General features: G+C 34.2%; 1 protein-coding gene across 1 annotated transcript in view; it reads left to right on the top strand.

Annotated features, from left to right (window-relative positions):
- Positions 1-1,143: 1,143 nt before the first annotated feature.
- The window catches only part of LOC125678515 (SWI/SNF-related matrix-associated actin-dependent regulator of chromatin subfamily A member 5-like), a 60,925-nt gene continuing 38,547 nt past the window's right edge, over positions 1,144-23,521 (top strand). The window contains exons 1-4 of the mRNA XM_056156988.1: positions 1,144-1,812; positions 4,294-4,565; positions 14,160-14,231; positions 23,272-23,354. Coding sequence (XP_056012963.1) covers positions 1,296-1,812; positions 4,294-4,565; positions 14,160-14,231; positions 23,272-23,354 — 944 coding nt within the window. The 5' untranslated portion in view covers positions 1,144-1,295. The remainder of the gene's footprint in view (positions 1,813-4,293; positions 4,566-14,159; positions 14,232-23,271; positions 23,355-23,521) is intronic.

The following is a 23,521-nucleotide window of genomic DNA, read 5'->3' as shown; positions in this document are numbered from 1 at the left end:
TTCAATTGAAGAGAGCAATAATTGAATTGATGATATCTTCAAATAATTGAAGATATCTTCAATTATTTGAGTTTATGTTAATTTGGCGCTCCATAAAAAAAAAGCCTATTAAGTTGAGATTACCTGTGTTAGGCCTAATTTTATGACGGCAGCCATCTTGGATTGAGGTGGCTAACGTTCTTTTTCCTAAAAGTGATATCTTAATAGAGCATTTGTGCAAAGTTTCATGCTTGAGCAATTTTTTTAAAATACAGATTATGCCCCTTTATTAGGCAGGGAAACAGATGAGTATTTCAATGAAGTTTCTCTCGCTAAATCAGGCAGTAAGAGGTTGGTCAGGACGGGGACTTACTTGTACAAAGCTTGGTTCCGCAGCTGCACCCCTCCTCAATTTTGGTATAAATTTGAGCTTTGGGTTGAATTATTTTAAAGAAGGTTGGTGTTTTTTCTATCTTTTTTTCATACCAAAAAGTTTCACCTCTCCGGCTAAAAATCCTGGATCCGCGCATGCAGGTGTATAGTCTTTTGAACGAGTTAAATAGTAATGTGATATGTATTTTGATTTGATCAGCTTATGTACTATAATGGGGAAAAGTGCAGTATTTTTAAAGCGTAGTTATTCCTTATTGCCGACTTACAAGTGGGGTTAGTTTTTTAAGCATCCTTGGGTTCCTTATTGTCGACCGTATATTGTAAGATAATATATATATATCTATATATATATATATATATATAGGCCTGCTTTCTAAATATCCATTTCCTACGCCTCAATAAATGATAAACCCGCCACTGCTTCCTCCGTACATATTCTAAACAGCATTGTGGTTTTGCAATTATAAAAATCGGAAAATTGTTTTAAAAAGACTATCGACGATGTGCATGGAAAACGATTTAAAAATTTTACGGGTCAGTGTAATGTGATATTTTGAGGTTTTTGTTTTTTTTTTGGTTGTTTTTTTTTTTTAAATGAAGAATAATTAAAAGAAACATGTCGACAGTATTGATAAATATATTATGGTATAGTCAGTGGTGGGTCGAGTCACAGGCATACAGTATATTTAAAAGTTTAATATTTAAATCTCTCAATATGGACTACTTTTCATTCATAAATTCCCCTGTTTATAGGTGGCGCATGCGAGTTGGTCACATGACTATTGACGTCATTCATCAAAACAATGTTAATGTAATGTGTGAGGGCTGAAGGAAAGGTATGTTTTCATGCTTTTACAAGGGTTCTCTCGTTTAAATGTGGCTATGTATTGATGAAATAATTCTTGGATTACCAAATTACTGAAATGTTTCCTAAATGTGACGAACAGATGAAAAGAAGGACGGAATCAGACATTAGGTCTCATAAAAACCATCGGATTAATATTTCAAGATGGAGGTCGCACTTTCCACTTACTTATTATGTGATTTTGTGCGTCATGTTGATCTTTCAGAATATGCTTACTGTCAGTTGTGAAAATGCTATTTATACAGCTAAAGTCAATGTAACTTACTACAATAATCCAAGTGACCCCCAAATATTAGTTGCCCAGATGGGGGTGTTTGGTGAAGATCCCAACTTGCCGTTGTCACATGTAGATACAGAGCCTGGACGCTTGGTACATGTGCTTACCACCGAAAATAAAACAGATGCATGCCATTCAATAGTAAACGCCCCTAAGATACGCTGGGTGGCTTTAGTTGAAAGGGGGATTTGCAATCTGAGTGACAAAGTTAGTACCTGTTCCAAGGCTAATGCATCAGCAGCTATCATCTATAATAATGCTGAACCAGATCCTAAGGGAACTTCCTACAACCTCAAAGGTAATTCCATACTCATTCAATATAAAGTCTAAACAAGTTTTGACAATGTGTGTATAATTGTTTCTATTACATCATAAAAGAATTCAGTTTCATTTATTTATCTCCTTAAAACATGAGTTATCTTCGATTTTGTTCACTCTATAATTCAATGAAAACAACCACTTTTCTGAATTATTTCAATCTAATTATTTAGGGTCGACTTGTAACAACTTTTACAGTCCATCAATACAAATAAGCAATTTCTTGTCATGTTTAATTCTTTTCTGATCACCCTTACATATTATATGACCGTAAGAACATCAAACTCAAAAGTTTAGTTCTAGTAAAGATTACGAAGGATTTTAGATAGATCTAGAATGAAATGAGGTACTAATGGAAGATGCTGGAACACTTGTACCCCCTCCCCCCCAAATTTTATAAATTTATGCACACCTTTACATAGACTTATCAATTTCTGTTTTCTTACAAGGTTGTTCTTAGTGGAGGAAAATGAAAAACATGACTGATTTTTACTCTTTAAATGCACTGGGTTAAATATTCATTTCCAGAAATGGATGTTTCATGTACCTCAGTTGACAAGGTATAGATCTGAGTTAGCAAGTGATAGTCACCCATGGGGAGGAGAAAAATTATTGTTCTCTGTATTGAAACACAAATATTTCAAAAGTGCGAGAAACTTCAGAATTAAACATTATCATAAGGGAGGTTCAGGATGAAACGAGGGGGTGTTGGGTCTATTTAGAATTCCATCAGCATCTTGATAATATTTAGTCATTTATATGATGACACAATGTGAAATAAAACAAAGTTTAAGCTGTGTTTTAATTTACATGTCATGTCATTGTAAATAAAGCAAAATATCTATCAAGCACAGATCACATTCATCATAAATATATATGTGTGTGTGTGTTAATTTGGTGAATCCTCAGTTCCAACATTTAGACTTCACTGTCCAAGAATTGGTAGGTCTTTAGCCCTTCAAAAGCTTCTAATATTGAACAATAGTTTTAAATATTAATAATAAATAAATTGTCAAAGGTTGTCAGATATGTTTTAATGGTTAAATTATGCCTTTGTTAACTGCATACTGGCAGCTATCCCCTCGCAAGGGAATAGTAATGCAAGGGTGTGTGAATGAGTATTTGGGTATTTGATACTATTAATATAAGTGCATTGGACTATGTGTCATGATTGGGCCAAAAATCATAATTGTAATGTTTCCGCTAATATCTAGAAGCTATAGTTAGGGTGGATAGGAATTGAGGTCATACTCGATGTTTCTAACATTTTTTCTAAAATTATATTTTCATCTCTGGGATTTTTTTACTCCTTGAACCCAGGGGCCAGGGCCTTCAAGTTTGGGGAAAATAGCGATAATTGATTGAAATTGAGAAATTTGTTTCATACAAATAAGTAAGAGAAACAAGCAAAAAGTTAACCATTTGATATTTCATTATATCAATGTGGCTTAAACAAGCTTTAATTTTTGGTCTTTGGCAGAGAAAAAACTGTCAAAATTTTTATGGAAGAATGGCACTGAGGTTCGATGGCCCCTCATAGCATATTTTCATCAAAGTATCCATCATCTGGGAATTTTTAGGCATCATTTTGAGAAAAACACCTGCTTTACAGTATTGGAAATGGGGCCGAATTTCGGCCCTCTATAGACCCTTAAAAAATCCATGCATCTCCTCAATGTGAAGAATTCTTGTACAATTTCTGATACAGGTTTAAATTTTATTTTGTAGTAAGATTACCATCCTCCATTTATTGGCCTGATTAGATTAATGCAGGTTAGATCACCTCATTAGTAATGCAAGGGTCCGGGACTCCGGGTTCTATTCGAATCCAAAGATTTATCTCCCCTTCTTTGCGACAATAACTTAGTAATGTCCATATGTATACAACCTTTTATTTAATATACATTAGAGCTGACTTTACATTTTTACTTGAAACAACCAGGACCTTTCAAAATATGCTAACTGTAGACAAACCTGGTGCTATACCCGAAGTGCTAACTGTAGACAAACCTGGTGCTATACCCGAAGTGCTAATTACTGTAGACAAACCTGGTGCTATACCCAAAGTTTTTTGTAGAAATAAGATCAGATGCAAGTGAATTGCACCTGAAATGTCACAAAATATTATTATGTTTTCGAGAAACGTTGCATAGGGCCTTTATAATCCTATTTATCTTCAAACTTGGTTTCCAAGTACACAAAGATCACAATTTCCTTTGCAGACCATGTGCATATAAACCTACTGAGAACATAAGGGACTCATTTTTCACTGTTAATTCATCATATTCATTTTATTAATTAAAGTATAATGTTAATATATAGGGTAGGTCAGGTTAGCAGGAACACAGCAATTTTTATTTTAAGCCTTATAGAGATGCTCAATTGTGAAGGGATGCTTAGCTTTGCAGTGCTGTTTGTTATTTTTAATGTCAATAATTTTTTTGTCCATTTTTCCTCTCAGGTAATATAGTAGCAATCTTTATCAACAAAGATGATGGACAGAAGCTGTTGAAGATACTAAGTACATTCAAGGTGGTAAATGTGAGGATTTTAAAGGGACCTTTGCAGAAAAAACCCACCAGTCCAGATACCACAAGTCCTACCAATATTAGCAAGACCTCTGTGATGTTTGTTTCCATCTCCTTTGTGGTTCTGATGATCATTTCCTTGGCTTGGCTTGTCTTTTATTACATTCAGCGCTTCAGATATGCTCATGCCAAAGAAAGACTCTCGGTAAGTTTGATTCACTTTTGTATCAAGGATCTTCTGTTGATCCAGTATGCGAAACACTATATATAGACAATTGGTCTACCACAATTTCAAATTTTATAGACCTTACTAATTTACTTTAGACCAACGATAGAGTAACAAGATCTAGATTGATCACCTAATTTTTATCCCCATCACAACGCGGAAGGGGACATAGAAAAACCAGTGTCCGTCCATCACAATTGACTTTGTGGACACAACTCCTCAGAAATCGCGCAACGGATTTTGTTCAGATTGTGTAGTATTATTAGGCACCATATGGAGTTGATCATGTTGGGCCACCATTTCGATTCGACAAATTTGACAAGAGTTATTGGGCTTTTTTGAATTTGTATATGCTACACTATAGGAACACTTTGTGGATGCAACTCCTCAGAGACCGCTGTACAGATTTTGTTTGAATATTATAGGATTAGTCTCCATATGTAGTTGATCATATTGTGTCACCATTTTGATTCGACAAATTTTACAGGAGTTATAGGACTTTTGCATTTCAACTTCTTTTTTTGCGGCGGCCGGGGACATATGGCTGCACATAGCAATCTTGTTGATTGTATTATAGATCATTTACAACACTGTTCAGGGCTTGAAGCTAACTTTTTATGTCACCAGTCCAGCCGGACTGATGGGGTATAATATCAACCAGTCCACAGAAAAATTTACCAGTCCAACAGAGTTTTCCAGAATTAAACATATTCCGTTAATGTTATCAAAATGAAATTTAACTCAATATGCCTCAGACAATAATGTAACACTTATGTGGGATTTATAATTTACGAATCAGATTCGTCTGATATCTACAGATCTAAGTAGATCTTTGCCAAATGTGTGTATAAGATTTCATAAGTATATTTTCCAAAATGATGCTTTAGAAAATTAACCAGTCCCATTGGACAAGTCAAAAAAGTAGTGGAGACAAATTAATACTTGTAATAATTGAACTACAGAATGTCAAAAAATGTGTTCAGTAACTGTCTGAAAGACTACATTAATTCACTCTGTTGAAACTTCGGTCTTAAAATATTCATCTCACTGCGGACAGGACCAATTTCCTATAGATTTTGTCTATCAGTCTACCGTTAATTTCACACATTGTTGATAGTGTGTAACAGGGATTATAGTTTTTCCCTCCATCTGTCATCTGATCATATAGAAACTCTAATATCAAATTACTTGTCTCAAATTCTCAATCATGTAATATTCAGTAGAGTTCAAGGGGTAAAATGTACTTTTCTGCTAAACATAAGCACATTACTTTGTTTTTAGTGTTCAGCCATGTGTCTCTGATACACTATACTGTCTTTGCAAACCTTTGGCATATTGCTACTTTAAAGTTGGGATTGTTTATTTTGGCCTACTTTTCATTTACCCAAAGGGAAAAGTCCTATACCCACTCTATGCAATGATTTTTTTGGGGCCAAAATGCCACCAATATTTGGCTGTTTCCCCTCACAAAAATTAGCTATTTTTTCCCAATTATATATTTATGTTTTTCACAATTTCAAATTTAGGGATGTTAGGCCATTTTAAACAAAAATTTACCGTATGTTGCTGACAAAGAGTGAATATGTTGTTTTTTTTTCTTCAGTTTTATTCTCCAAGCCACTGCACATGCAAAAGGTTTTGTAAAGAATATGTAAAACAATGGAGGCATTCATATAAGAAGACATGCAGCGTAGTATATAGTTTCCAGATACACATTAAGCCATATTGTTGACACTTTCAGTTTGACCGCCATTATATGTAGGGTCAAGCTATTAACAGGAAGTGGCCAACAGTATAGGGTTTTACTAAAATCTGAAAAATACAAACAGGAGAGACATTCTGGAAACTTGATTATTAATATAATGTTTACAAGATTATGGGTACAAATGCTGGTGAATTTATCATTTATTTATTTTTTCTATGAAATAAGACAATAAGTATTTTTTAGAAAAAGTAAATAATATTTATACAAGGTGTGACTTCCATATTTAATGTTAAATAATGATTTATTCTATGATCAGATCTGAAATAGACCTTAAAAAAAAAAAAAAAAAAAAAAATGTTATTTTTTATTATTATTATTTTATGCATTTTACCATTTTAATTTACTATGAATGGTTTTTCCCAATTTGAGAAAAATGTCGCAAATTTTTTCCAATTCAAAAGGAGGGGTGGTAGTTTGAAAAACAAAAAAAAATCACTGCTATGAAGTAGATTTTCAAAATAGAATGATTCAGAATCAAGGATTTGAAGAATAATCACCACAAGGGGATAGACACAGTTTCGAACAGAATGGATCTATTCATAATACGTAAGACTGGAAGGGGGAAATCCTCTCTGTTCCAACACAAGTGTATGTGTGCCACTTTTGATGTTGATTTAAATGGTTTAATAATTGAAACATTGTTTACATGGCTTGCTCTTTACTGGGTATGACAGCCCATAGAATCATCCCAAATATTTTAATGACATCAACTTTGTTATATACCTGGTGATTAATCATGCAATATACATTGTAATACATATACAGTATGGGTTGTGGACATGTATTCATTATACAAAAGAAACCAAATCATATGTATACTATTAAACAAAATGTGTGTATGGGGGGGGGGGGTGTGTCAATCCATTTTTATACGCCCGTCTTAAGACGGGACGTAATATGGTATGGCGTTCATGTCCGTCTGTCCGTCCGTCTGTTAGCTTTTTCGTGTCCGACCCGTAACTTAAATACTACAAGGCCTAGAATCATCAAACTTTGTCTGTAGATACATCTTGGGTAGAAGGTGTGTCGCACATTAAAACCAGGTCACTGTGACTTTTCATTAAGAAGATATCCGTCTGTCCGTCCGTCTGTTAGCTTTTTCGTGTCCGACCCGTAACTTAAATACTACAAGCCCTAGAACATCAAACTTTGTCTGTAGATACATCTTGGGTAGAAGGTGTGTCGCACATTAAAACCAGGTCACTGTGACTTTTCATTAAGAAGATATGGCCATATATGGCAAAAACTTGTCCGGCTCATAACTTGAAAACTATTAGACCTAGAATCACCAAAATTGGTCAACTAATGCATCTTAGGTAGAAGGTGTGTCGCATCTTACTTTAAGGTCACTGTGACATTTAATTAAGGTGATATAAAAAAAATGTTTTAATGGGTACAATCTATACTGTTAACAATATGTGACGGGCGTATCATGTACGGTGCCGGTGCACTTTATTAAAGATGAAATAAAGCCAAGCCATATATATCCCCCAAGGATAATTTCCTGTCTTCACCAACAGTAATGCAAAACTTAACAAGCCTACGCTTCCATCATGATTAATGGAAAACATTAAATATTTCTAGAGATCTTTTAGATTCCTTCACAACAAATAAAAGATTTGATATCTGATTTAAAACTAGAGATGTTGCATTTATCAGAATATGGACTTGTAATACAGTTGTCAGTTTCATGTAGACCTTTAGTAAATGATATAACATTTTCATTAAGATGTCTTCCCATGTGGAGAGAACATGGTATACAAAAGTCCAATTTAAAAACTTTGATCGTGTCAAATAATTCAATAGATCCGCCATTTTGTTTTTTAACAAATGCTTAAGTTGGAAACTGAATAATCTGACAAAATTGAAATCTGAGAAAATGGATTTTGCAGAGAAATGAAAGAAAAAAATTAAGATAATTTGGTCCCAAAAAACTATTTCAGTCGGCAGAATTTTAGTCAGTCAGTCGCGTTCTAGGGAAACAAAGATATTTTTAATTTTGGCCTTACAGTGATTTTAAAATGTGTTCCTTCACTATTTGTGAGAAATACAGTTTGTATGTACATTTATAGTTAATGTCTGACATGATTGGGTGATGAATTTATTAGATAAGACAAGGGATTGGAACCTCCAGAAGAATTGTTGACAATGTATCAGTGTTTCTCTGCTGTGTACACAGTAAACTACCTGTGGTTGCTATGGCAGTGCTTTTTCCTTTACAAATGGATATGTTATATTATGGCATGAAATTTTCTCTGTAAGGCAGCAGATGTATTGATTTCTAAGGGATAGTGGTACATGTAGCAAACAATGATGAGTAATTTATGAAGGTTGACAGACGGTAAAACATAAGCTAGGTCACTATCCTCAGTCAATTTACATTTCATTGTCTTGACAGTTCATTGTAGAGAGATTATATATTCACATCACTAAGTATGTAATACTTCACTGTTAGTAGAAAGTTCGGAAGTCACTATTTAAGACCAAATTTTATAGCCATCATGTCTGTGTATGTATTAGGGATATCAGTAGGTACTCCATTAGCTGATCGACTCTTGTCTGTGTATGTATTAGGGATATCAGTAGGTACTCCATTAGCTGATCGACTCTTGTCTGTGTATGTATTAGGGATATCAGTAGGTACTCCATTAGCTGATCGACTCTTGTCTGTGTATGTATTAGGGATATCAGTAGGTACTCCATTAGCTGATCGACTCTTGTCTGTGTATGTATTAGGGATATCAGTAGGTACTCCATTAGCTGATCGACTCTTGTCTGTGTATGTATTAGGGATATCAGTAGGTACTCCATTAGCTGATCGACTCTTGTCTGTGTATGTATTAGGGATATCAATAGGTACTCCATTAGCTGATCGTTTGTTTGGTCATACTTATCATCAAGTAAAGTTATAAAATTTTGATGCTCGACTAATGGGTGCAATGAGGAAAAAATAAATAAAATCCAGTTCAGTTTGGACCTTCCTAGCCTTCCTAGTTTTCCTAGTAGTTTTCTAATCATTTCCTCTTTCACAAAATCAACATGGAAGTCTTACCAGCATTTTCAAATTTGATAACAGAGCCTCAGTCTATATTTACCCACAGTCAAGGGTAATGGTAGACCCAGGGACTTTGGTATGCAAAAATGTACTGTAGCCAGATGTCGAAAGGAGGAGCTCATATTATTTATGGCCAAATTATAAAAAGAATTAATCCTATCATATTATGTACCAGAGTTTGATGATATTAACGTAATTTCTAGAGTGTCATTTTTTTGGTGTTTATTATTTGTAAGAACAGGGTGCTAGACATCTTTGTAAGCTATTAGTCTGACTTACTTATTCTTATCTTCCCTTTGCAGATTTTGTTCAACTTCCCGAGGTCATCATCCTCATTTTGTTCAAAATGACGTATGTCCCAGCCAGAAAACATTCTCCAAACAATATAGTCCTATATATATAATCAAAAGCAAAAATTTGAAACAAAGAAAGCTTTTTTCAAATTATGAGCACTATATAAAAAGAAAGTTCGTTTTACAAAATGATAGGAAAAGATATAGTCTTATGAGTTTTTTCTTTGATATTTTTAAATGAACATTGTGTGCTAGACACGACATATGTACAGTGTATATGGATGAGTTCATTGCTGATTAAACAGAGGGGTTGAAGGTTAAGATGTACATGTACTCTGTAACATGCTGAAGTCTCTGCATATAGTAAATATAAGAATACATGTATATAAATTCTAGGGCTGCAATGGGTAACCAAAATAACCGAAAACCGTGGGTTGTGTTGTTTTGGTCGGGTTCGGTTCCATTTTTCCGTATTTTTGTTCGGGTCGGGTTTTTAAAATAAAATCATGATTAGAAATTCATTTAAACGAAAGGTTGTCAAAATCCTAAAAGGTGGCTGTACTTCAACATCAACATCGTCAATGACAAAACATTGAAATCATGGAATGGAAACAAGTAGAAGTGACAATGCTGTTTCTATAGTACTATGGATGTCGATTAAGTCTAAACCACATTCCACATCCCCGAGTAATTATTGTAACAAAATACGATAAAGGTTTTTGATTTTAACTGTATATCAGATTTTTAAAATAAGTTATATAAACCCGCACCGAAATACCTGAACCCGAAGTTAAAAATTTAGAACCGACCCGAAAATTTTTGGAACCATAACAGCCCTAATGAATTCATTAATCGAATGTCAGCTGTGCAAATTTGGTGAAAAAAGTTAAATATTGATATAGTAATAAAAGAAAATCAAATTACTTTGATATGATACAGCAATGATTTTTTTTTCAATGTTTTAAAAAGTTCAATGCCCAGGTATTGCTGTTTGATTTCTATTTAATTTATGCTCACCAAAAAATTTCGGAGGAGCATATAGATTCACTGCCGTTTCTGTCTGTCCTTCCGTATGAGTTCATATCTCCTAAACTTTTCATCAGAAATTGATATAATTGATAATAAATGTTACTTAAGACAAGAACTTGTGGATCAAGGTCTCTCAAGGTTATTTTGGAAAGGTCAAGGTCACTCAGAACAGTTGATAATTGTGCAAGTCATTCGTCATATGAAGTAGTTCTTTGGTTAGATGCAGTTCCCAGCATCCATGAGTTTATCCATCAGTTTTACAGATCATGTTCTTGTGTTTGGTCTCAGTCATTAGAAATATTATTTACATGATAGAACTGGTTATCTTTATCAGTTGATTGAAAACCGCAGAGTGAAACATTTTACAAAATATTATCAGTCTCTTTTTAATGGGCAAAATCCCAAGACATAGGCAATAAGGCAGTACAAGCATAGGTACTTTCATTATACAGTATTACTGCATCTAATCCATAACAGGCTAGTGTCAAAGCCATGCTTTTATTGGATGCTATGGAAAGCTAGAGCAAGTCGAAGTGCTTTGATGTGAAAGTTTATGAAATAGGACTAGGTCTGACACTAGAACCACCTTAGTGACTCAGTTGTAAAAATTTTGTGTTGGTGTTAAGGACTTGAAATTTGCACTCTCTTACCTGTAGCAGGTACTACAAAACCATTTCTCAGGGACAGAGTCAGTGTCTAGTATAATTCTCATAAAGTCAATTTGTCCAGATAAATGAAATGTTTCGGATATCTGAATTTCCTTGATTTCTGCTATATACATGATAAAGAAGAATTCTTCATTATTTATATTGATATGTTTGTATTGTATTGAATACTATGATATGCGTGTAAGCACCAAGTCTACATAACACTTTGATAATAAAATAAAATAAAACACTACTAAAGTTAACTAGGTGGTATAGACATGATTGCCACTTACGAGCATGTGATGACTTACATTAGTTGCATCACTCTTTCTAATTGTCATTGCCCAATCTGATTTGTAATGACTGAACCCCCACCTCCTAAGTCTATTGCATGTAATAAGCAGTCGTATCAGGTGCAGCTATGAATTTACATTGGAGCTAGCTGTAGTGAATTAGTTTCCTTTTAATTTGAACACTCCTGACATTAACTATGCATATACACTTAAATCATCCCTGGCAAGTGATATCACATTATAGTACATCGAGTTAAAAACTGCGAATGATAGTATTGTTTCACTGCCTACCTTCTGTTCAATTTTTAAAGTTATCTTTTTAAAATGATTTTTATGACATTATAGATATTGATATGAAATTTCATAAAAGTTTATTAATTTGACAAAACAAAGAGAGATACCTATAATTTGGGTTAAAATCATGTATTTCACTATAGAAATCAATGGAAAACGGAAAATATTTTTAAAACATCCCCCCTGAAACAATACGACAATATCTATATTGACATAAAAAATCATTTAAAAATTATAACTTTTTGGAATTTACCAGAAGGTTGGTGGTGAAACAATACTATCGTTTGCAGTAAATGAGTTCTTCATTTCTAGTTATTGACTGAATGTGGTTTTATGATGTCATCAAATTACAGATTTAAGTTAATGAAATACTAATATTTATGTAAATAGAGAGATCGACCATTCAGGCAGGTCTATAAATAGCAATATGTAAACCAACATTATGGATGTTACAACTTTTACTGTATACATATATTTATTTTGCTGATAACATTTAACCTATTGATATGGAAAATTTTACCTTGGCAGTGTAGTAGTACAATTAATTCAAAGCATGTCAAAAGGAGGGAGAATCTGGAGCCAGATAACTTTAATGACCTATGATTAACCTCACAGTAAGTCTTTGATAACATGTCAAAGGTGGATGTCTTTCAAAAACAGAGCCTGGCCACTGTTTATATAACAATTTACACTTAGGTAGGGAAGGCTGATCAGAGTCCACAGACAAATTGAACCAAAATATGATGAAACTAGATGTGTTGGCACATCCTTTGGGGGATTTTGATGAAACTTGATACAAAGAAAGATCACATTGTGGAGATGTGCATATTACAAGGGGAATGCTGCACCACTATTTTTGAAAGAGTTAGGGCCCTTGGACTCAGATTTATTTGATTCAAGTACCTTGTCTTCGCAACTTCTCTTAAACCCTTTAGGGGATTTCAATGAAACTTAGTACAAAGGAAGATCACAATGTTTAGATGTGCATATTACAAGGGGAATGCTGTCCCACTATTTTTGAAGGAGTTACAGCCCATGGACTTAGATTTGTTTAATGCAAAATACATTGTTATTGCAACTCCAATGAAATCCTTTTGTGGATAATCCTTTCTTACTTGTTCAAATTCCTGGGTCAATAATGTATGTGGGCGTATCATGTACCGGTATAGCGGTGCCCTATTTTTCTCTCTCAAATTGTGTCTGAATCATGTACATGAGATGTTTACAAATCAGTGAAGCAAGACATATTCTGACCTTTTGCAGAATTTTGTTTGTATGCTGGACCGGATCCATCACACAAACGAAGTTGGTAGGATCTAATAGGAATGACCATGTTTGTGTTGCTATCTGTGCAGTCATTTACCTTATAAGCCATAACATTCAAGCAACATTAGATGCTCATACTTGGTACAACTTAGGTTGCATATGATCAGATGGTGTGTCATGAAACTGGTTCAAGGTCGCTTGATTTTTTCCCCCTCAGATATGTGTGCTAATTATATTAAACATGTTTATACTTGATACAAAGATTGCTTTAATGAAGGGTTTGTCACATGTTTTAAGATCATGGTTACTGGAAAAAAATGAGAAAACCATATCTGTGGACACAAAGACAGTTTAGACAATCCCACTTTACACAAGAGGTCTTTGTGACCTTTGTGAGTGTTCTGGTCCTAGCCAGGGCCATTTGGACAGTGCCATTGGGAGAAAAGCTACAACAGTCTTGTTTAGGACATATATCTTTGTTACATAGAAAATGTTCATGCTCATGCTGGAGCTGAATTTAGCTTCTGATTTATTGATTGTCTGGGAAGGTCTCTGTTAAGGTCATTTATCAAAGATCAAGCAGACATTAGAAGACTATGTATACTCACTAGTCTATGATTTTCTATTGCAGGGATAGTAGGAGATCTCTTAAAAAAACATACATGTATATGAATATATATGATTTTTTTCAACATGCCCAGGTTTGGATAAAACCTTGATGGAAACAACACTCATATATATATTAAGAATTGTACATGTAGTTAAAAGCCATGTAAGGGACCACAATTTAATCAGATGTTCAGTTACCAATGCAGATACTAGTATGATTAAGGTGTTTTTTTGTAAACAAGAGAGAATGTACTGTACAGTTCTACTGAGTTTTCCTAAACGTGTTGTGTAGGTGTTACACTGACTTGTTTTTGTTTTGCAGAGACGTCTGGCCAGCGCTGCCAAAAAAGCCATTGCCAAGATTCCTCAGAGAACACTCAAGATAGGAGACAAGGTGGGCAAATAGCTACATCTACTTGATACTGATTTACATTGCTGCCAGGTCACAGGGATGTACTAACAGTTTTACTTCGTGGTACATAAAGTCTGACTAGTGCAGGAACTGCACTTCAGCTTTATCAAAAATAATATTTATCAAAACAAATTTACATAGAAATACTGTAACAGAACTATTATCTTGCACTAGTACTTGTATGTAACTTCCTTTTATGTACTGTGTTGTACTTCCCGTCCAGACATAGTGTTACTGTTGCTCATTCTGTAAGTTTTCAGGTCACACGACGTTTCTGCCATTTCTTTCTATTGCTATTTTTTGTCTCCTCGATGTGAAGAGTTCTTGTATGATTTCCAAAAGAGGCTTAAATTCTATATTTAATAGTAATAATACTATTTTTATATTGGCCTGGTTAGATCAGTGGTTTTATTATACTTTCATGTAAAATACTCGAACCTGATTGGTCGAGAAGCATTTGAAAAAACATATTGTTACCCTCTGAGAACATAAAACACGCGCCCCAGGGTGATAGTATCTAGCAACGGGTAACAGTACTTGACAACGGGTGATATTACAAAAAATTATCACATGCGTCAAATTTATGCGCGTACGGTTCGCCGTAGATTGTTAGACAACGTCATTTGAGCGTTTGTAAAAAATGGGAATATCTGCATCAATATACGAAATATCACATGACAATGATTGATCAAATGTCAACAGACTTATGTTTTTCTGCTTTCCTGTTTACATAACATTCAGCATAATAAAACAAATATTGCATGTAGTTGAGGGTAACATTGAAATTTTCACCCCTTGAGAAACCATTGTCAACCTCAGATATGCCTCGGTTGACAATGGTTTTCTCGGGGTGAAAATTTTCAATGTTACCCTCAACTACATGCAATATTTATACAAGATCACCTAACCAGTAATGCAATGGTCCCGGGTTTTATCTCCAGAGATTTTCTCCCCTTCTTTGCTACAATACTTTAGTAATGCCCATATATAAATACAACCTTCTGTTACACACAACTTATATTTTTACTTGCCACAAACTGGAACTATCAGAATCAGAATATGCTAACTTTAAAACAAATCTGGTAATATACCCCAAGATTTTTTGTAGAAAAAAAAATAGGATCCGATGCATGTGAATTGTACCTGAAATGTCGTGATAAAATTATATATCATAAAAAGATTTCTCAGTCTTTATCATAGGAATACAAAAAGAAGCATTCTGATCACATATAATCTTCTAGCGGGTTATATTGCCCATCAATAATCCGTGTTTTGATACTGTTAAATTCACAGTTTGATCTGACTTTCCGGATCACCGTACTGTGATGATCTGATTACAGATTGTGTTTCTCTGAACTGATGACGTCACAATAAATCAATGCATGTTTTTTGTGGAAAATGATTGCGACAAGCAAAATTGCATGCACAAAAAATCCAAAAAAATAATTTCTCTCTGTTTGTTTTTGGTGATTTGAAAATACATTTATTATCAGATAAACGTGTACTAATAAAAATGCATGAGGACGTATATGATAAATTTATCATTACATGTACTTCAGCAACTTGATCCGAAAGAGTCACTTATCACGTCAAGTTGACAGGCTCAGATCATCAGATCAAACAAGATGTGATATTAAAACCTATGTTTATATATATTCTTCAGTTGTGGAAATGTGGGTCATGAAGTCATATCATTCTTCCTTAATTCTTACATTTGTTACAATTAGTGCTAAAATTGGGTATGGGGAACTGGGGCTATATAGGTTTGTTTGCCACAAATTCGAATTTGAATTGCTTTCAGCCAAAACAGTCCCCTCCTTCAAACACCTGATATCTTACTGTTTGTAAAATAAGAATTTATGATGACATTCAGTTATTCATCTCAGAAAAATGTCTGCCTCTTTCTCACATTATCACCAGTGTGAGATCGACTTTGCCCATGTGAGACAGCCATGTGAGATTTCTCTGTCTCACACTGCTGCGACGTCATTTGATTGTGACGTCATATATTTTCTACAATATACGTTGCACAGTTACAAGGTGAAGTAAAATATTTTGCATTGTTTTCTTTACATTTTAATGTAGTATAGCTTTCTGGTGGAGAACCTTGAGTGTTTTAGTTTACACTTGCAGTGTAAACCATTTTCGGGTATGCTTCTTCTGCTTATCTAGTTAGTTTTTGCATCGAAGTTCAAATGAGGATTTTGATAATTTAGAATTTTCTCAAAACTCCTAAATTTATGCACTAAACTGTAGGTAAACTGTGAGAAAAATAATCCTTCATTATTTACTCATGTGGGATAGGGAAATTCCACCTCTGGAACAAGATTCACTGTCTAGGACTCGGCAAAGCCTCGTCCTAGACTGCGAATCTCATCCCCTCGGTGGTATTTCCCAATCCCACACTTGTACTAATGAAGGATTCTATTAGTCTCCCATGAAAAAGTCTGAAATCAGAAGGGGAATTCTGGGAGTATTTTACTTGTTATAGTGATATGTTGATCTTGGCTTGTACTGGCACTGATCAGAATAAGAATGATAACAGAACAGCTTAGACAGCCCCTGAATTTTCAAAAATGGAAAAAATGTGTTCAATGTAAATTATGATGAGTATAATTGAAAACAAAACAACCACACTCAATGTTGAGCTCGCCTGACCCAAAGGCTTAAGTGAGCTCTTCCGATCAAAATTTGACTGTTGTCTGTCATTATCGTTGGCAATGTCGTTGTTGTAAACTTTTCATATTTTCGTCTTCTCCAGAACCACTAGGCCAATCTCAGTCAGACTTGGTACTTACATGTGTATGTCACCCTTGAGTGAAGGGGATTCAAGTTTGTTCAAAAGAAGGTTCATGCCCCTCTCAAGGGGAGATATTCATGAAAGGGCAAAACTATTGGGTGAAGTCATTTAAAAATCTTCTATAAAACCACAGGGCCAGAAAAGTTGAAATTTAAATGAAGGCTTAACGACATAGTACAGATTCAAGTTTGTTTAAATCATGGTCCTGAGGGTAGGGAATCAAAGTTTTACATGCAGATATATAGGAAAAATCTTTTGAAAACGTTCCTCTCAAGAACCAATGAGGCCAGAAAAGTTTAAATCTACTGGTGAGCTTCTTGACATAGAGTAGATTGAAGTTTGTTCAAATCATGCCCCCCCCCCCCCCCCCCCCCCCCCCCAAAAGAGTTGGATGAGGCCACAATAAGGGATCAAAGTTTTAGATGTAAATATATATAGTAATAGGAAAAAGAATCTTCTTCTCAAAAACAACATTACTGTGATTAGTTATGTTAATATGCAAGCATCCCTAAATAGTACAGATTCAAGTTTGTTCAAAGTGTGGCCCTCAGAAGTAGGGTGGGGCCACAATAGAGGATCAGTGTTTTACATGGGAATATACAGAAAAACATCTTCATCTCAATAACAGCAGGGCTAAGTTATATTGATATACAAGTATCTTCAGGTAGTTCAAATTCAAGTTTGTTCAATTCAGGAGCCCATGGGGCAGGGTAGGGCCACCATTTTAGAGGGTAATGCATATGAAATTGATGTAAACAAATTCTTTTCAAGAGTAGCAGGGCACACTAAATCAGGTCCTAGTGCAAATGCTTCCAAGTTGTGTGGATTCAAGTGGTTTTATATGCCCTTAAGACTATAGTTGGAGACATACTCATAACCTTTGATGGTTAGTTATAGGGATTTCATATTTCATATGCACATTCATTGTGACAAGACCAAAGTTTTTAACCTTCATTGAAAGCATTTAAATTCCTTATGGTAAAGCCTTACATTTCATACATGATCAAAACCTTTTACCTTGTGAACTTAACCTTCTAGTCTGACCCAAATTTCAAAACTTTAACCTATTCATAACTTCTTAATGGTGAGTGATATAAACATTCCTTGTGACAAAACTTTTTCAGTGGCAAAGTTTTTAACCTTGTGACCTTGATGTTGGAGTTTGATCTACTTTTAAGAAAACATTAACCTATTCAATGTCTCCTGAACTATTTCAGGTAGAGTTTTTGTATCTTATATATAGATTTTTTCATGGCAAGACCTTTCTTTTCACCATGATCTATGACTTTGACCTCCAGAAAGCAAGGTCATGTTAGTCATATTGGTGTTTAGGCATCCCATTGTTGTGTGAATTGGTTATTGTTGTGACTAGTGATGAAACAATTGTCACCGACAATCGATTGTCGATCGTTTTTGGCTCATCGATTCCGATTATCAATTCTATCTTTCATAATCGATTGTCGCCTGCACACTAATTAATATCGAATTAGAGATTCATCAGACTGTTAATTCCGCTTTTATATTGAGACGTGCGGGGGAGAGTCAGAGTGGACTCCACATTGAAAAGTGGGAATTCAGTGACACCAGCTAGTGTGTATGCTGCACATATCCATAAAACTGAATAGAAATAACCCCCAAAAGAATAAATATTTATTAACTACATGCAAATACCAATTATATCGATCATTGATTGATATAATTCTTCCGATTATGACCGATTATGGATTATGAATTTTTTTTTCAATTTTTCCACACTAGTTGTGACCCTTTAGGACTAGGTTGGGGCCACAATATATTGTCAATATTTTTTCATGGAAATATCAGATTTAGAAAAAAATCTCTTAAAAATCACAACAACAAGGCGAAGGTGACTCAGGTAAGCAATGTGGTCCATGGACCTCTTGTTTATTCATGTATGAAAGTTTTAGTTCGGCAAGTAAATTTTCCAGTAGGGCAAATGCTTAAATAACCACTGTCAGCCCCAGATGCATACACCCTATAGATATCAAGATATTAAACAGTGAGAAAGAATAGACTGTGTATATACTATTACTGCTGATGTGTGTATTATGTGATCCAGAAAAATTATATATTGGTCAGATGATTATTTTCAGTATACCAGAACATGTGTACCATTGATAGTAATTGTTAAGTAATTGTTAAGATTTAACATACAACATCTCACAACTGTCTGGGATTTTTTACTTGTACTTTCATACTTGTAAGTGTTGATTTGTCTGACTTTCATGCTCTTGTGTCTGATTACAACCTAACTTTTTGTGTTGCAATTCACTCTCTGTACCTTGTACATTAATTCATGTTTTGATCAATTAAAGGGGCGCATAAAGTTACCCTCACCGATTTTAGAATACCGTAACATTTGTTGTCCGAGTGGCAGATCCAATATGGGAAGAAGAATTCTGGATTTCGAAATTTTGAAATAGAAAGAATTAACATGGTTAAATCATAAGTATTACTGTAAAAGTCCCAGCTTACAGGTTATTTCCCTTTATTATGGATGTACTGAATATTTCTATGTATCAGAGAACTCAACAAATATTTGCTCATTTACTGCCTTTGGACAAAGTTTTTCTGTTATTTAGAAATCACTGTCTCATCTACATCAAAGTCTTCATTTCACTTTATTACTTTACTATCAGTTTGCTGTGAAGAATTTTTAAAAGTAGCTGATACTCTGTACACACAAGTTGTCTGGAAGCAGAGGGCATCATGACCCAAACCAAGGTCTTTTGAAAAAAGTGAAGGTCACAGAATTCAAATATATTTAAATATGAATTAACTGTGTAATGATGGGATTGTAAAGCTCATACAATCACAAATTTGTCAAGGACACTGGGATTGACTGTGTAAGTGTACATTGTTTGAAAACTTTATAAATCTGCTTGTACATAATGATACACCTCTTGAAGTTGTACGGAACACAAAAGTAAAAAATAATCAAGGAATGTACAATGAAGCTCAACCAAGTTCATTTGGAAAAGGTCACAATCACAGAGAGATCATTGGTAGAATTTTTTTACCAGTCCGTAACTTTGGAATACAGAGATTTTATAAAAAATTTTTAGACAGGGTGATTTCAGACAAAGAGGAAGTCTAGCATCAGTGTGTAAAGAGCGAGAAGTTTTATGTCTCATGTATTTACATTCACTGAAGCTTTTCTCTTATATTTCTTATGAAATTGACATTGCTGGGGGGGGGGGGGGGGGGTGTTAGTACCATCTGTTCTCATTACCAAATATGGAGCATCATCATCAGGGTGCATTGGCTGCTCCATTTAAAGTAACGTAATGGTCAACAATATACATTGCAGGAATAAAAATTATATAACCCGCGTAAGCTTACACAGGTTATGAATTTTTTCTGCAATACTAGCTACCTTCATCACCTGATAAAACAACAACAAAAATATTTTATTGTTTTATTGAATCTACCATCATTCCAATTTTATACATTTTAGCAGGGATTTTAATGCAAGTTTCAAAAGAGTATGTACATGTATCATGTAGACCAGGAACATGAACTGTCTCATCTTTAATGTTGTTTATGGAAGATTAAAGTGTTTTCATTTACATAGGACTGTTGTTGGATTGCTCTGATAGAAAAATCAATAGAACTCCTGACAAGCTCCAAAGTTTTAGTCTTGATTTAGTGTGTATGGCATACAAAATATCGGAAAAATCTTCTGAAGGAAGAGAGAAACCTCAAATAATAATGTGAATTTAAAGACAGAAAGGCTAAAACTTTATTGTCCATTTGAGGACAAGTGTAGAAATCTGCGATTGACAGACCTGCTTTCTCCAGAATCCAGACAACAGTCAGTGGCTATGATATATAGTTAGCAGTCCATTTCAGTCATTTGATGTGTACTAATATTGACAATTTCCTTTTTGCTGCATGTATCTGAAACTTAAAATCAGAATACAAAAAAAAAATGTATTTTCTCCAAATTATGATATGATAACAATGAGTTGTTTTTTTTTTTTTTTCGGTGCACAGATGATTTTAATTATTTACAGCAGTAAAACTTGAATGGAGTAATAAAAACCGTAAACAAAAGATTGCATTGAGTTGACAAAGATGGATTCTGTACGTGTGCTATAACATTGAAACATGCAGTTTTCTGCTTAAGGCATAGCCATGGGGGAAATTGTGGCATAGCTAAGGTAGAATTCATGGGGTTTTTGCTTTCATGTTTGTTTTGTGCACTCTTTGACTTTGTAAAGGCTAATTAACAAAGGACTTTTAAAGTCTATACTCCAGACAGTCCAATTATAAACTGGATTACATAAACCCAGTTGTAGATAAACAGAAGTGCACACTTAAGCGGGATGCCTGCAGGATTTTTTTCTCTGATAATACTATTAAGACACATAGTTTTGAATAAAGTTGAAACCACTGTTTTAGGCTAACAGCATATAGCACATGTCAATACATTACACCATCATTGCAGATTACACACAGATGAATCTGAAAAAGACATTTATAGGCTTACAGCCTGTTGTCCAATCCTTTTCTATATTGAATCAAATATTTATAAAACTAAAGCTTGCAGTGTGTCATTTTCATGATACGTAGCTGAAGATTTGCATGACAGTTGCATAGGATATCCTTGACTTGTTTAACTGTCTGGTCATTGACTTGATATTTCATTCATTCTTTGGTCTGGTTTATGTGGTCATTTACTTCAGACAGAAATTATTCATTGCTGAAAATTCTTACAAAAAAGTAAAATTCATTACTCTGCCATTAGTATTCTTAGGATAAACACATTGTATCATTGGCCCTTGATAATGTTAGTAACCAGAGTGTGAGGGATGTGCTTGAAATAGTAAAGATGATTAACTCATTGTCACTCAGTTTTCAATTGAAAGTACAGTATAGATTTAAAAATAGAATGAAAACTAGCTTTAGTCATTTAAAAATTAGTCACCTGTTTGATAAGCTCTGAAGAAAATGTATTATTTGCAAATTAAAAGTATGCAAATATATCAATTGAAATATCAGTACACAAGATATGTTTATTGTGTATGGAAAAATCCACAACAATTGTAAATATTTCTACAACGATGAATGTGTATTTTGTGTAGAATAGCTGAGGTAATCCTTTTGCTTTCTTGCGTTAAATAACCTGTCTTAGACTGGTTCTTGGTTCTCTGCTTTCATCTTTATCACATAGACTCTTTGCTAGCTGAGGTGCACATTTAAACTCCCTTGTTTCCTCTCAATGTAAAAAATATATATACTATAAATAGGCAAGATACTTAACAAATTTGGATGAAAGTGCATGTAAATTATTATGAACAAATATTTAACAAATACATTAATATCTTCATGTTTAGTATTAAAAGTTTCTTGTTTTTGTTTTATCGTGTTGAAACAGAATGTCCTGAGAGCTCTTATCACGTCGTTAGCACTGTTGTCAGTGTCTGTGGACTTATTATATTTATCAATATCTAATAAACCTACTAGCCTACATGATTCAATCTTATGTGCATGAATCGTCAGTGGAACATGTATATATAACGATTATAATTCAGATGTTGCATCTTAATCTTAACTTGATGTTTTCTCTAGATAAGTGATCTGGCAGATTAAAATTTTTGTAGTTGTAAGTTTTTAGAAGGTCCACTTTCTAGAAGCTATGTAATTACCCTACATCATGTTCAAACTATTTATGGATGGACACATCCACCACTGATTCGGATGCTGCATCTGATCTACATTTCCTGAATGAATGTTAATTGTTTTTTACTGCAAGGTCATTACTACGTGACTATTTTGTACATGTATGTGGTTTAAACTTGCATGAGTGATTCATCTTGGGATGCTCATTATTGCTTACTGCCATTCATGATTCAGATGATGCATCTGACCTTATTTCCAAATGAGTGATCAGGTTAAAGGTTTTATTGCAGCCCTTTAATTATGCATAGCAAAATGTACTGAGTTAAAGTTATCAATAGCTTAACCATTTCCTTAACAACACTTGATACAAACAGCTGGGGTTTTTTTTAGTATAAATTTTTGCCCATACACTTTGTGCATGATAATTTAGTGTCATAATGTGGTTTTTTTTGTCACCTTGTGTCAATGCTTTGAGTATTTTGATTTTCGAAAAAAATTTAAGAATTAGATAATGCTAAACTTCATGTTGCAGATTTTTAGAACATAATTTTTATTAGTATTTTTGATATATTTTAGGAATTGGATCCCGAATTTGACCAGTGTGCAGTCTGTATTGAAGGATATAAGACCTCTGATGTTGTTAGAACATTGCCATGCAAGTAAGTTTGTATTCAAGAAATCCCTTTGTGGGATGAACATGAAGAGAGAGAAAAAAAATTGGTTGTAACTTGTACTGCTTGCTGAATCTGGTGACAACTTGCAACTCCAGAAATATTCAACTTTCCAAACAAACACTGGTAACAAATGATGAACATCGAAGAAGTGT

This window comes from Ostrea edulis, chromosome 2 (assembly GCF_947568905.1).
Source record: "Ostrea edulis chromosome 2, xbOstEdul1.1, whole genome shotgun sequence".
Classification (NCBI taxonomy): domain Eukaryota; kingdom Metazoa; phylum Mollusca; class Bivalvia; order Ostreida; family Ostreidae; genus Ostrea; species Ostrea edulis.
This window is presented reverse-complemented; position numbering and strand designations above follow the sequence as displayed.